Source organism: Electrona antarctica (assembly GCF_951216825.1).
Source record: "Electrona antarctica genome assembly, contig: scaffold_276, whole genome shotgun sequence".
NCBI lineage: Eukaryota > Metazoa > Chordata > Actinopteri > Myctophiformes > Myctophidae > Electrona > Electrona antarctica.
In genome coordinates this window covers 125973-142500 of record NW_027637584.1, presented here as the reverse complement: position 1 = coordinate 142500, position 16528 = coordinate 125973, and the positions used below count along the sequence as shown (strand labels likewise).

Here is a 16528-nt window from a genome sequence, read left to right as displayed (position 1 = left end):
AACCTTTGTTCTCTGAGTGAAGAGACTATCTCTCCACCCAACATATTTCACATGTAAGGGGAATGACCCCCACCTCACCGTGGCGTGGATATCTCTTTAATACTAGCGCGTCGGAGCGGTCAGGCTGACCGATTTTGAAATTTTGAAGTGGATTTTCTTTGCCCATGAAGTCCTGAGAAAGTTCCCCTTGCATGACTTTTTCTAAATGTTAGATTCAAACCATCTCTGTTTTTTTTCCCATCTGAAACGTTTTGGAAATATGATTTTAGACATAATTCTACTAAAATGTCTGCTCTTTTTCGGTCCGTGGGACCGCTCTTAGACTCCTCACCCTTTCTCCCCCGCAAGCAGTGCTGTTCACACCTCCCTCCCGGCTGGAGACGGGCATTGTTCAAGCTAATGTGTCATTTGCATTCCAACTACTTCCACATGTAGGCAAACTTACATTACGAATGTAAGTTTGTTGTTTTAGATGTTATATTTGTTATATGCGGTTTGCAGAAATAACGATGTCTGACTTTATTTCTCGAAACGGAAAAAATAAAATATGGTGAAATATGGTGTGTTGACTGACTGGCGTATTGTTTCAACCAAACGCATAGCTCAATAGATATAAATACATGTTGACTATACACGCCATCTTTATAGCATAATTATGTAAGGTGGCGATGATAAAAATGAATCAATTATCCTGGAATAATAAAGTTTATAGCATGGTCTGTTTGACCCGACCGACATTTCCTTTCCTTGGAGCGAGAATGCTCGCCGATGCGCGAATCAGCGCGATGCCAAATAAAAATGACAGTGTTTGAAATCAGTCCAACCCGATAGACGTCCCGAACTTCTAAATGTTTTGTCAGTCAGAAGAACAGTTCTGTCCGTCCTTCTTTGTCTGTAAACTTTTCTGCACGCGACCAGTGGAACTGATTTCCACGCATCACGGCTCTCTTTTTTTCTCTCTCCCTCTCTCTCTCTCCCTCTCTCGTGGAGAGGGAGAAAATATCCAAGTAACTGACGGTGAGGTATGCGGAAGTGCATTTTAGATAACGCTGTAGCACTATTTGTAGCGGTGATGCGTCACATGACTTGATCTATCCTATGGTGTATATATAAACCGTGCTGCTGCTACGGACCTTTCTGCTGGCACAATAAATCAAATATATATAAATGACATTGATCATAGGCGGCGGGTATGTAAGGCTAGGCCAGGCTTAGCCTTCCCAAAAATTATGCTGGGTATTTTTAAAATATATATAGGCTAATATGTGCGCAGCATTATATAGAAGGCTAGCCGCTCCCAAACTCCCAACTCCTTTGTCTGTAGCCTAAACTTTTCTGATTTGCACGCACGCACGCACAGCTCTTTCCTTTTTTTGGCACAATCAATCAAATATATATTAATTACATCGATGTTTCCCCCTCTATATAAAAATGACAATATATAACTAATGTCGTATTTCGTCTGACTCTGAGCAATGTGCCTGGCTCTGGCTGTTATACAATAACGTGTGGTAGCCTATTTTATTGGCTCAATACAAAGTCGGACAGTGTTTGCTGCGCAAGGGTATTCAATATAGCGCTCACACCGTCACTATAATTATAGTTTGGTAAACTGAAATAAAACATAAAAAATAACTTGAGTTGTCCTGTCGAGTTGAAACTGCTGCCTTGAATTATAGTTGGAATGTAACATTTAGAAGACAATGGCAAGCCGTCAACGGGTGCAGAGAGAGGTGTGAAGATCATTAGACGAGTGGGGGAGAGAATGGCCAATCAAATAGCACAAAAAACACGGTCATCCTGACCGTTAGCCGTCATAGTAGTAGTAATTTTTTTTCAGACATCCTCCCGAAGGGAGCGAATGCTGCATGTTCAGCCGGTATAACCGGGTGAATGTAGACGGAGTAGACTAAGTCGCCGCTGTGCAGATCTCTGTCAGAGACGCACCTTTCCGCAGCGTCCCCAGGTGGAGTGTGCCTGTCCTCCAGGCGGCACTGGTACTCCTGCCTGTTTGTGTGCTGGATAACCTCTGTGATCCATGCACTCTCACTTGAAGCACTCAAAGAGTTGGTCCGTTATTCTGTGGGCCTTGTGTGGCCCTGACGTCCGACTCTAGTGCTCCAATAGGGCAGAGTGGGGACCGACTCCATCTCTGTACGTCGACTGTCTGTATGACGACGGTAGGGCAGAGCTCAACCACCTGATTGAGACGTGCCCTTTTGAAAACATTGGGGAGAAAGGCCGGTTTGGGGCATAAGACTATACCATCATCCGGCATAGGCCTGCAGAGCTCAATATGGATTGATAGAGCTCGCAACTCCCCCATTTCTCCTTGCAGATGTGACGCCGACAAGGCTGCTGTCTTGAGCATGTCAGGCTCACTGACTAAAGGTCGTAGAGCCTCCAGGGCTAACCCCAGATGGGCCTGATTGGGTCCCTAACCTAAGCCCCTCTGAGTCTCAGGGCACCCTTCAGGAAATGCTCTTCTTTTCTTTGTAGCGAGGTTACTGCAGTCTGCAGGGCCTGCGCTCCCACTCAAGTCAGCCTGCCGAACACTCGGTCAGCTGACTGTTGAAGCCCTGTTCTCAGAGCCAGAACGATCCGTATTGTCGCATCACAGTTTTACAAGTAAAAAGTGGATGGCCTTCGTTTTTGTGCATAGTTCCCATCGCGTTTATGCTGCGGAGCTAAGCACACACACAGTGAGAAGGGTGCTGGCCGCCACACTGATACCACATATGGTAGAACCTGATAAATGCTGACAGCGTCGATCAAGAGGCTGTCCCACAGATCTCAGATTGGAGGGCACCTCGAAGCCCATGTGGCAGCGAGGCCCTGTGTGGAATGTGTACATGTTCCTGTTGGGGCTGGCCTGCCTGCCCACCTATATGCCTGCTGGATTGTTTCACAAGCCAATGACATGCCTAAGACAGTTAGGCCCATTTAAGGCCCTGAGAAGAACACTGAGGAAGGCCCTGCTTCACCACCCTGCTTAGGAGGGTGGGAAGGGTGAAAATCAGTAGACTGGATGGCTCACACTCTGATCAGGCCGTAGGGCAAAATGCAGGGATTGGTGCCGACGACACCTAAGCATTGCCATGTAGGAAGCGGCAGCACCCCTCACTGACAGGGGCATTCTTGTGGCCGCTAACAGGGGCATTCTTGTGGCATCAGAGCGCCCTCTAGTGGCAGACAACTGAAGTGTTACAGTGGCATCAGAGCGCCCTCTAGTGGCAGACAACTGAAGTGTTACAGTGGCATCAGAGCGCCCTCTAGTGGTAGACAACTGAAGTGTTACAGTGGCACCAGAGCACCCTCTAGTGGCAGACAACTGAAGTGTTACAGTGGCATCAGAGTGCCCTCTAGTGGTAGACAACTGAAGTGTTACAGTGGCATCAGAGCGCCCTCTAGTGGCAGACAACTGAAGTGTTACAGTGGCATCAGAGCACCCTCTAGTGGCAGACAACTGAAGTGTTACAGTGGCAACAGAGCACCCTCTAGTGGCAGACAACTGAAGTGTTACAGTGGCATCAGAGCGCCCTCTAGTGGCAGACAACTGAAGTGTTACAGTGGCATCAGAGCGCCCTCTAGTGGTAGACAACTGAAGTGTTACAGTGGCATCAGAGCGCCCTCTAGTGGCAGACAACTGAAGTGTTACAGTGGCATCAGAGCGCCCTCTAGTGGCAGACAACTGAAGTGTTACAGTGGCATCAGAGCGCCCTCTAGTGGCAGACAACTGAAGTGTTACAGTGGCATCAGAGCGCCCTCTAGTGGCAGACAACTGAAGTGTTACAGTGGCATCAGAGCACCCTCTAGTGGCAGACAACTGAAGTGTTACAGTGGCAACAGAGCACCCTCTAGTGGCCGTACCTTTCTTGGCAGGAGGTTTGGAGTAGGAGGAGAACGCTGGACTGTTGTCTTCATCACTGTCATCTGGAAGATGCGCGCGCACACACACACACACACACACACACACACACACACACACACACACACACACACACACACACACTGTTCAACTGTTCAAAAACAGGTTTTTTTTCTCCTCAAAATGAGTTAATAGCACAGACAGACTCTTCACATACTAGAGCATGTCTGAAATAAATGTCAGAGCTGAAATCAACATGTAAATATAAAATAAATGCATGTAGCTAGGTGTAATGTTAAAGTCCACAGAAGACATGTAAATATGAAATAAATGCTTAAACATGTAGCTAGGTGTAATATTAGAGTCCACAGAAGACATGTAAATATGAAATAAATGCTTAAACATGTAGCTAGGTGTAATATTAGAGTCCACAGAAGACATGTAAATATGAAATAAATGCTTAAACATGTAGCTAGGTGTAATATTAGAGTCCACAGAAGACATGTAAATATGAAATAAATGCTTAAACATGTAGCTAGGTGTAATGTTAGAGACCACAGAAGACATGTAAATATGAAATAAATGCTTAAACATGTAGCTAGGTGTAATGTTAGAGACCACAGAAGTGAACCTTTTTTCAAGCCTGTTTTCTCAACTCGCTGTTTCTCTGCAAGACATTACTCTGTAAGCCATAAGATAAGCAATATCTTGGATCATACGTAGTCAGTAGCAGAAAAGACTTCCTGACAAGGAAAGGACAGGCCTGGAGTGCTTGTAATAAGCTACATCTTATATGGCAGTCAGACATCTCAAGAGCTACCAAGATCAACCTGTTCAAAGCCTGTGTGGAAAGTATCCTGCTTTATGGTGCCGAAACATGGACAATGAATAAGGAGTTTCGGGATGGTCTTGACGGAACATACACAAGACTCCTCATGCGTGTCCAGAACCTCTCATGGAAGGACCATCCCACTAAAGCTCAGATTTATGGAGGCACTCCCCCCCCATCTCAGTTGTTGTGGCAGAAAGAAGACTCCGCTTTGCTGGACACTGCCACAGAGCAAAAGACCAAGTCATTTGGGATATTCTTCTGTGGAGACTACCCTGCCCATCAAGAGGAACAAGACCTTCTGTGGAGACTACCCTGCCCATCAAGAGGAACAAGACCTCTCACATTTCCAGATGTTCTGAGTAGAAACACAGGACTGACTGTGAATGAACTTGGTGTGGCGATGAGCAACAGAGACCAGTGGAAGCAGCTTGTGTCGCAGATCTCGAGGGCACTCGAAGGATGATGATGATGATGATAAGCCATATCTCCAAAACTGGTGGGTCAAACTGAACAACCAATATGTCAATTTGAAGCTATGATTCCCTGCTTTCACATGACATGACAAAAACGAAGAAAAGAAATCTAGACACTTAGCCTCGGTCAGAAACGGTCAAATAGGATTATGTTGGGGGGTCAAAAAATCAGGTTGAGAAGCAGCAGCTGTTGGATAGAGAACATTAGCGCCCTCTAGTGGCCATACCTTTCTTGGCAGGAGGTTTGGAATAGGAGGAGAACGCTGGACTGTTGTCTTCATCACTGTCCAGCTTGAAGCCATCTGGAGGAGAGCACACACACACACACACACACACACACACACACACACACACACACACACACACACACACACACACACACACACACACACACACACACACACACACACACACACACACACACACACACACACACACACACACACACACACACACACACACACACACACACACACACACACACACACACACACAGGTTCAGATATTTTCACTTGCAGAATATGTAGAGGTAGTGTCAACATGCTGGTACCTGATACTCAGGCAGGCAGGCAGACAGACAGACAGACAGACAGACAGACAGACAGACAGACAGACAGACAGACAGACAGACAGACAGACAGACAGATCAACAGCACCGAGTGCTGACTGACAACTTCCTACGGCGCTTCATCTAATATTTACCTCTGAGAGGAAATAGAAGAGAAGAGAAGGGTGTGTGTGTGTGTGTGTGTGTGTGTGTGTGAGACTGCGCGCGCGCCCGTGTGTGTGTGCGCACGGTGAGAGGCAGAGCAGCTCTTATGGGGAGCATGTGTGTGTCTATGAGGGAATAGAATAGTGCGTGCATAACCCAATATTTAATGGGGATCCTAAACATGGAAAGGTTTTGAGGCTAGAAGAGTAACATACTGTTATTTGTTCATTAAAGTGTTTGCGGAATGTGTAGGATCATGTTTACAGTCACGCACGCACGCACGCACGCACGCACGCACGCACGCACGCACACACGCGCACACACACACACACACACACACACACACACACAGTCCCAGGTCAAAGGTCACACCCTCACCACTGTCGTTGCTCTTGTCAGAGGACTTGGAACAGAATATGCTGCTGGTTTCTTTCTTCTTAGCTGCTGGTGCCGTAGACCTGGAGAGATATTATTATAGTATTATTATTATTATCATGGTGCCGTAGACCTGGAGAGATATTATTATTATTATCATGGTGCCGTAGACCTGGAGAGATATTATTATAGTATTATTATTATTATCATGGTGCCGTAGACCTGGAGAGATATTATTATTATTATCATGGTGCCGTAGACCTGGAGAGATATTATTATAGTATTATTATTATTATCATGGTGCCGTAGACCTGGAGAGATATTATTATTATTATCATGGTGCCGTAGACCTGGAGAGATATTATTATAGTATTATTATTATTATTATTATTATCATGGTGCCGTAGACCTGGAGAGATATTATTATAGTATTATTATTATTATTATTATCATGGTGCCGTAGACCTGGAGAGATATTATTATAGTATTATTATTATTATTATTATCATGGTGCCGTAGACCTGGAGAGATATTATTATAGTATTATTATTATTATTATTATCATGGTGCCGTAGACCTGGAGAGATATTATAGTATTATTATTATTATTATCATGGTGCCGTAGACCTGGAGAGATATTATAGTATTATTATTATTATTATCATGGTGCCGTAGACCTGGAGAGATATTATTATTACTTGCGCAAGCAGAGCGTGCAAGTACTAGTTTCGCCCAGGACGATGTTCGATGCGTATGCACCGTCCCAGCAAATGACGTTGTGGCAGTTCACCCTGCCACTAGCAGCACATACACTCCACTACAATACACCATGACACAATAGCCAGGTAGTTTTGTTCGTTAGTTTGGTGGGTGCACACACTAAACCTATTAACATTGTTCCTGTGGCTCAGGCGGCCTTATATGGGGCCTGACACTAAGTGGGAGATCGTGATTGGTCCAGGATTGGACCATATCATCTGTGGGTTTTGTGTATTATTAAGAGTATTATGTGAACACTCGCTTGAGTCAAATGGTTAAGGGAATGCAAGGTATTTATACCATTATGGGATTTATAAATTGTATATTGTATATTGTCTTTGGACATATAGTCTAAACTGGATTGTAAGCAGAGTTGGTTTGGTCTAGTGGGAGGGGCCTGGCCTATATAAGCAGGAAACCTGCCACTGCCCAGGAGTCATTGCAGGGCTGAACCTGGAGGAGAGAGGACCTGTGTAGCCAACCTGGCCAGTTTATTTGTTGCACAGCATAATATTTGTTTGACGGGAAACCACCTCCTTTTTTTGCTCTGGACACAATTAAGGTGAATAAAATTGATTGCATCAAATGACGCCTTGACATTGTCAATATTTTGAGTATTCCAGTGGAAAATGTTTGATTACTTTGGACTGTTTGAGTACTTTGATACTTTAGTAACTTTTTCAGTATCTTTTTGAGTATTTTTTGGAGTATTTTTGAGTACCTTGGGAAATTTTGACCTTTTTTTGAGGACTAATTCAAGTGCCTGTGGCACATTCTACCCTCACTCAGCACAGAGTGTGACAGACGAAAATGACTACTTGTGCCTGATACGGCAGTGGTGCCAGACTACATACATGTATACATAGGGGGCATTACCTTTAATCCTCCCGACACTAAAACATATCGTCATTACGTCACCATCGAAAACCAATTACACCCTGGCATTGGGTCCTTTAATCCACATCTTTATTATGTCATCATTGAGAGCTCCAGTTATACCCTGACGTCATATGCTGCTATGATACATACGCATCAAACGGGGCATACGCATCAAACGGGGCATATGCAAAGTAACCACAGTATACCGCTAATCAACTTACAAATTACATACATATACATAGAGGCATTTCCTTTAATCCACCCGACACTGATCGACATATACGTCACCATCGAAAGCCGTGCCGTCTCTTACCATACTTAAAAATACTACTTTTTTACCTCCGAAAACTAGGTACGTAGCAAATAGCTAAACCTAATAATTCAATATTTCAATCGTTCTTTCAAAGAGAAGCTGAGATTTGACAGTTTGTAGCGGTCGACAGTACTTGCGCGCTCTGCTTGCACAATAGTAGGCCATTTATGGCCTACTAGTGTGCAACAAGCAAGTAGGCACTCGACAGAGTGCAGTTCTAGTTATTATTATTATTATCATGGTGCCGTAGACCTGGAGAGATATTATATTATTATAGTATTATTGTTATTATTATTATCATGGTGCCGTAGACCTGGAGAGATATTATATTATTATAGTATTATTGTTATTATTATTATCATGGTGCCGTAGACCTGGAGAGATATTATTATATTATTATAGTATTATTGTTATTATTATTATCATGGTGCCGTAGACCTGGAGAGATATTATTATATTATTATAGTATTATTGTTATTATTATTATCATGGTACCGTAGACCTGGAGAGGTATTATTGTTATTATTATTATCATGGTGCCGTAGACCTGGAGAGATATTATTATATTATTATAGTATGATTGTTATTATTATTATCATGGTACCGTAGACCTGGAGAGATATTATTATATTATTATAGTATGATTGTTATTATTATTATCATGGTACCGTAGACCTGGAGAGATATTATTATATCATTATAGTATTATTGTTATTATTATTATCATGGTGCCGTAGACCTGGAGAGATATTATTATATTATTATAGTATTATTGTTATTATTATTATCATGGTAACGTAGACCTGGAGACATTATTATTATTAAAGGACCAAGCAGTCCTGAAAGGACTTGTTCTTTTATTGTTATTGTTAGTTTTTTTCTTCTTCTTCCACCAAAAATAGCAGTTCTGGCTGAACCGTGCAGTCGGTTTTCTCCAACATGTTAGAGGGCCATGCCAAACGGTGACTGTGCGAAGCCCATGACGATTGGCCAAAGGGTGGCGCTATAGCACTTAAAAATGCAAACTTTGAACACGCATAGATCATGAACCGTTTGACCGTTGGCAATGAAACTTCGATACACATATGCGTCTCCTCACACCGAACGAGCAGTGTGCTCTTATTTTTGACCTCTGACCTCTACATCACCCGCCATTTTGAACTATATGATAATAATTTAAAATCTATCTCCTCCCAGGATCTTTGATTAAAATGCACAATAACATCTACACGCAAACTTTTATGAGCCAATGAAATTTGCTGTTTCATGAACATTTTCTTCTGCCCCTAATACATACATGCAGCGTCATATGCTTATGAAACTTTACAGTATGATAGAGGGTCATGCCAAATAGCACTGAAAACAGTCTTACTTCAATTGGCCAAAGGGGGGCGCTATGGCAATTGTTTGAAAATGAAACCTTTGAACAGGCATAACTCATGCCTCGTTTGGCCAAAAGTCATGGCATGGTATAAACGCTACATGTTAGCATGTTGCCAGGTCTTACGTAGTGGTGTTTGGTATAAACGCTACATGTTAGCATGTTGCCAGGTCTTATGTAGTGGTGTTTGGTATAAACGCTACATGTTAGCATGTTGCCAGGTCTTATGTAGTGGTGTTTGGTATAAACGCTACATGTTAGCATGTTGCCAGGTCTTATGTAGTGGTGTTTGGTATAAACGCTACATGTTAGCATGTTGCCAGGTCTTACGTAGTGCTGTGTTTGGTATAAACGCTACATGTTAGCATGTTGCCAGGTCTTACGTAGTGCTGTGTTTGGTATAAACGCTACATGTTAGCATGTTGCCAGGTCTTACGTAGTGCTGTGTTTGGTATAAACGCTACATGTTAGCATGTTGCCAGGTCTTACGTAGTGCTGTTTGGTATAAACGCTACATGTTAGCATGTTGCCAGGTCTTACGTAGTGCTGTTTGGTATAAACGCTACATGTTAGCATGTTGCCAGGTCTTACGTAGTGCTGTGTTTGGTATAAACGCTACATGTTAGCATGTTGTCAGGTCTTATGTAGTGGTGTTTGGTATAAACGCTACATGTTAGCATGTTGCCAGGTCTTACGTAGTGCTGTGTTTGGTATAAACGCTACATGTTAGCATGTTGCCAGGTCTTACGTAGTGCTGTGTTTGGTATAAACGCTACATGTTAGCATGTTGCCAGGTCTTACGTAGTGCTGTGTTTGGTATAAACGCTACATGTTAGCATGTTGCCAGGTCTTACGTAGTGCTGTGTTTGGTATAAACGCTACATGTTAGCATGTTGCCAGGTCTTATGTAGTGGTGTTTGGTATAAACGCTACATGTTAGCATGTTGCCAGGTCTTACGTAGTGCTGCGTTTGGTATAAACGCTACATGTTAGCATGTTGCCAGGTCTTACGTAGTGCTGTGTTTGGTATAAACGCTACATGTTAGCATGTTGCCAGGTCTTACGTAGTGCTGTGTTTGGTATAAACGCTACATGTTAGCATGTTGCCAGGTCTTACGTAGTGCTGTTTGGTATAAACGCTACATGTTAGCATGTTGCCAGGTCTTACGTAGTGCTGTGTTTGGTATAAACGCTACATGTTAGCATGTTGCCAGGTCTTACGTAGTGCTGTGTTTGGTATAAACGCTACATGTTAGTATGTTGCCAGGTCTTACGTAGTGCTGTGTTTGGTATAAACGCTACATGTTAGCATGTTGCCAGGTCTTACGTAGTGCTGTGTTTGGTATAAACGCTACATGTTAGCATGTTGCCAGGTCTTACGTAGTGCTGTTTGGTATAAACGCTACATGTTAGTATGTTGCCAGGTCTTACGTAGTGCTGTGTTTGGTATAAACGCTACATGTTAGCATGTTGCCAGGACTTACGTAGTGCTGTGTTTGGTATAAACGCTACATGTTAGCATGTTGCCAGGTCTTACGTAGTGCTGTGTTTGGTATAAACGCTACATGTTAGCATGTTGCCAGGTCTTACGTAGTGCTGTTTGGTATAAACGCTACATGTTAGCATGTTGCCAGGTCTTACGTAGTGCTGTGTTTGGTATAAACGCTACATGTTAGCATGTTGCCAGGTCTTACGTAGTGCTGTTTGGTATAAACGCTACATGTTAGCATGTTGCCAGGTCTTACGTAGTGCTGTGTTTGGTATAAACGCTACATGTTAGCATGTTGCCAGGTCTTACGTAGTGCTGCGTTTGGTATAAACGCTACATGTTAGCATGTTGCCAGGTCTTACGTAGTGCTGTGTTTGGTATAAACGCTACATGTTAGCATGTTGCCAGGTCTTACGTAGTGCTGTGTTTGGTATAAACGCTACATGTTAGCATGTTGCCAGGTCTTATGTAGTGGTGTTTGGTATAAACGCTACATGTTAGCATGTTGCCAGGTCTTACGTAGTGCTGTGTTTGGTATAAACGCTACATGTTAGCATGTTGCCAGGTCTTACGTAGTGCTGTGTTTGGTATAAACGCTACATGTTAGCATGTTGCCAGGTCTTACGTAGTGCTGTGTTTGGTATAAACGCTACATGTTAGCATGTTGCCAGGTCTTACGTAGTGCTGTTTGGTATAAACGCTACATGTTAGCATGTTGCCAGGTCTTACGTAGTGCTGTGTTTGGTATAAACGCTACATGTTAGCATGTTGCCAGGTCTTATGTAGTGGTGTTTGGTATAAACGCTACATGTTAGCATGTTGCCAGGTCTTACGTAGTGCTGTGTTTGGTATAAACGCTACATGTTAGCATGTTGCCAGGTCTTACGTAGTGCTGTTTGGTATAAACGCTACATGTTAGCATGTTGCCAGGTCTTACGTAGTGCTGTGTTTGGTATAAACGCTACATGTTAGCATGTTGCCAGGTCTTACGTAGTGCTGTGTTTGGTATAAACGCTTCATGTTAGCATGTTGCCAGGTCTTACGTAGTGCTGTGTTTGGTATAAACGCTACATGTTAGCATGTTGCCAGGTCTTACGTAGTGCTGTGTTTGGTATAAACGCTACATGTTAGCATGTTGCCAGGTCTTACGTAGTGCTGTGTTTGGTATAAACGCTACATGTTAGCATGTTGCCAGGTCTTACATACTGCTGTGTTTGGTATAAACGCTACATGTTAGCATGTTGCCAGGTCTTACGTAGTGCTGTGTTTGGGAGCAGAGATGAAGGCGTCCTCTTCCTCCTCCTCCTCCTCCTCCTCCTCCTCTTGTCGCTCGTTGCTCTGGTCTTGGTACTTCGACCTCGCTGTGGACGACAGAGCCACGTCCTCTTCGTCACCGTTCTCCTCCTCGTCCTCCTCATCGTTGCCTTCCTCCTCAGAGAAGTCAAACGTGTATTTGGCCTTACCGGCTGGAGAGACACGGAGAGACACGGAAAGACACAGACGTTGGCATACAATTCACCATGTAGAGACATTAGTAGCAGTCTGTCTGTCTGCATCTTGGACACAACAACCAGGTCATTCACCATGTAGAGACATTAGTAGCAGTCTGTCTGTCTGCATCTTGGACACAACAACCAGGTCATTCACCATGTAGAGACATTAGTAGCAGTCTGTCTGTCTGCATCTTGGACACAACAACCAGGTCATTCACCATGTAGAGACATTAGTAGCAGTCTGTCTGTCTGCATCTTGGACACAACAACCAGGTCATTCACCATGTAGAGACATTAGTAGCAGTCTGTCTGTCTGCATCTTGGACACAACAACCAGGTCATTCACCATGTAGAGACATTAGTAGCAGTCTGTCTGTCTGCATCTTGGACACAACAACCAGGTCATTCACCATGTAGAGACATTAGTAGCAGTCTGTCTGTCTGCATCTTGGACACAACAACCAGGTCATTCACCATGTAGAGACATTAGTAGCAGTCTGTCTGTCTGCATCTTGGACACAACAACCAGGTCATTCACCATGTAGAGACATTAGTAGCAGTCTGTCTGTCTGCATCTTGGACACAACAACCAGGTCATTCACCATGTAGAGACATTAGTAGCAGTCTGTCTGTCTGCATCTTGGACACAACAACCAGGTCATTCACCATGTAGAGACATTAGTACCAGTCTGTCTGTCTGCATCTTGGACACAACAACCAGGTCATTCACCATGTAGAGACATTAGTAGCAGTCTGTCTGTCTGCAACTTGGACACAACAACCAGGTCATTCACCATGTAGAGACATTAGTAGCAGTCTGTCTGTCTGTCTGTCTGTCTGTCTGTATGTCTGTCTGCATCTTGGACAAAGTTCTCCGGGCTGAGCTGGAGTAGTTTTTACCTATGTTCCCTAATGTCCTCTGGGGACAGGGTGGGGGTCTAGGGGACAGGGTGGGGGTCTAGGAGACAGGGTGGGGGTCTAGGGGACAGGGTGGGGGTCTAGGGGGTCTAGGGGACAGGGTGGGGGTCTAGGGGACAGGGTGGGGGTCTAGGGGGTCTAGGGGACAGGGTGGGGGTCTAGGGGACAGGGTGGGGGTCTAGGGGACAGGGTGGGGGTTTAGGGGGTCTAGGGGACAGGGTGGGGGTCTAGGGGACAGGGTGGGGGTTTAGGGGGTCTAGGGGACAGGGTGGGGGTCTAGGGGGTCTGGGGGACAGGGTGGGGGTCTAGGGGACAGGGTGGGGGTCTAGGGGGTCTAGGGGACAGGGTGGGGGTCTAGGGGACAGGGTGGGGGTCTAGGGGACAGGGTGGGGGTCTAGGGGGTCTAGGGGACAGGGTGGGGGTTTAGGGGGTCTAGGGGACAGGGTGGGGGTCTAGGGGGTCTAGGGGACAGGGTGGGGGTCTAGGGGACAGGGTGGGGGTCTAGGGGGTCTAGGGGACAGGGTGGGGGTCTAGGGGACAGGGTGGGGGTCTAGGGGACAGGGTGGGGGTCTCACCTGAAGCCCTCTGGGGTTTGCTCTCCCTGGGGATGACCACCAGCGTCTCCAGGTCCTCCAGGTCGCTGGGCTCCGACTTGGACTCGTCGTCAGACCACGGGTTACGCTTCTTCACCTTCTTGGGGGTCCCCTTGGACCCCGGGGGTCTCCTCACCCTGGGGGCTCCTAAACCCAGAACATTACCATTATAACCTCACCCTGGGGGCTCCTAACACCAAGAGGAAAATATTAAACATCACCCTGGGGGCTCCTAACCTCACCCTGGGGGCTCCTAACCTCACCCTGGGGGCTCCTAACCTCACCCTGCGGGCTCCGAACCTCACCCTGGGGGCTCCTACCCTCACCCTGGGGGCTCCTAACCTCACCCTGCGGGCTCCGAACCTCACCCTGGGGGCTCCTAACCTCACCCTGGGGGCTCCTAACCTCACCCTGCGGGCTCCGAACCTCACCCTGGGGGCTCCTAACCTCACCCTGCGGGCTCCGAACCTCACCCTGGGGGCTCCTAACCTCACCCTGGGGGCTCCGAACCTCACCCTGGGGGCTCCTAACCTCACCCTGGGGGCTCCTAACCTCACCCTGCGGGCTCCGAACCTCACCCTGCGGGCTCCGAACCTCACCCTGCGGGCTCCGAACCTCACCCTGGGGGCTCCTAACCTCACCCTGGGGGCTCCTAACCTCACCCTGGGGGCTCCTAACCTCACCCTGGGGGCTCCTAACCTCACCCTGCGGGCTCCGAACCTCACCCTGCGGGCTCCGAACCTCACCCTGCGGGCTCCGAACCTCACCCTGCGGGCTCCGAACCTCACCCTGGGGGCTCCTAACCTCACCCTGGGGGCTCCTACTCCCAGAACATTTTAAGCATTATGTTATGCTTTAGCTATTGAAAAATAGCAGATCTACAAGCTCATAGCACGGCACTAAGTGCCGCGCTACGAGCTTGTAGCTCTGCTATTTTTGAAAAATCGTGAAAATGTAGTGCAAATCTTTGAATATATATTCTTTCAGAGCGAATGTTTTTAACTCAAATCTTTGCTTCTGGAGGTCTCTGGAACAACACATTTTCAGATGGGGGTCGGCGGCCAAATAAAGATATTTTTGGGGTTCCTTGACATGAAAATGTTTGAGAACCACTGATATAGAAACATGGGGTTTAACCCTGTGAGAACCACTGATATAGAAACATGGGGTTTAACCCTGTGAGAACCACTGATATAGAAACATGAGGTTTAAACCCTGTGAGAACCACTGATATAGAAACATGAGGGTTTAACCCTGTGAGAACCACTGATATAGAAACATGGGGTTTAACCCTGTGAGAACCACTGATATAGAAACATGAGGGTTTAACCCTATGAGAACCACTGATATAGAAACATGGGGTTTAACCCTATGAGAACCACTGATATAGAAACATGGGGTTTAACCCTGTGAGAACCACTGATATAGAAACATGGGGTTTAACCCTGTGAGAACCATTGATATAGAAACATGGGGTTTAACCCTGTGAGAACCACTGATATAGAAACATGGGGTTTAACCCTGTGAGAACCACTGATATAGAAACATGGGGTTTAACCCTGTGAGAACCACTGATATAGAAACATGGGTTTTAACCCTGTGAGAACCACTGATATAGAAACATGGGGTTTAACCCTATGAGAACCACTGATATAGAAACATGGGGTTTAACCCTGTGAGAACCACTGATATAGAAACATGGGTTTTAACCCTGTGAGAACCACTGATATAGAAACATGGGTTTTAACCCTGTGAGAACCACTGATATAGAAACATGAGGGTTTAACCCTGTGAGAACCACTGATATAGAAACATGAGGTTTAACCCTGTGAGAACCACTGATATAGAAACATGGGTTTTAACCCTGTGAGAACCACTGATATAGAAACATGGGTTTTAACCCTGTGAGAACCACTGATATAGAAACATGAGGTTTAACCCTGTGAGAACCACTGATATAGAAACATGGGTTTTAACCCTGTGAGAACCACTGATATAGAAACATGAGGTTTAACCCTGTGAGAACCACTGATATAGAAACATGAGGTTTAACCCTGTGAGAACCACTGATATAGAAACATGGGGTTTAACCCTGTGAGAACCACTGATATAGAAACATGAGGGTTTAACCCTGTGATAACCACTGATATAGAAACATGAGGTTTAACCCTGTGAGAACCACTGATATAGAAACATGAGGTTTTAACCCTGTGAGAACCACTGATATAGAAACATGAGGTTTAACCCTGTGAGAACCACTGATATAGAAACATGAGGTTTAACCCTGTGAGAACCACTGATATAGAAACATGAGGTTTAACCCTGTGAGAACCACTGATATAGAAACATGAGGTTTAACCCTGTGAGAACCACTGATATAGAAACATGAGGTTTAACCCTGTGAGAACCACTGATATAGAAACATGAGGTTTAACCCTGTGAG

The 16528-nt window shown here is 45.2% G+C and overlaps 1 protein-coding gene across 1 annotated transcript in view; it reads right to left on the bottom strand.

Annotated features, from left to right (window-relative positions):
• Positions 1-16528, bottom strand: part of top2b (DNA topoisomerase II beta) — an 88628-nt gene that overhangs the window by 12623 nt on the left and 59477 nt on the right. The window contains exons 30-34 of the mRNA XM_079531667.1: positions 14068-14232; positions 12337-12547; positions 6264-6343; positions 5401-5475; positions 3871-3933 (exon numbers count right to left, since the gene is read on the bottom strand). Coding sequence (XP_079387793.1) covers positions 3871-3933; positions 5401-5475; positions 6264-6343; positions 12337-12547; positions 14068-14232 — 594 coding nt within the window. The remainder of the gene's footprint in view (positions 1-3870; positions 3934-5400; positions 5476-6263; positions 6344-12336; positions 12548-14067; positions 14233-16528) is intronic.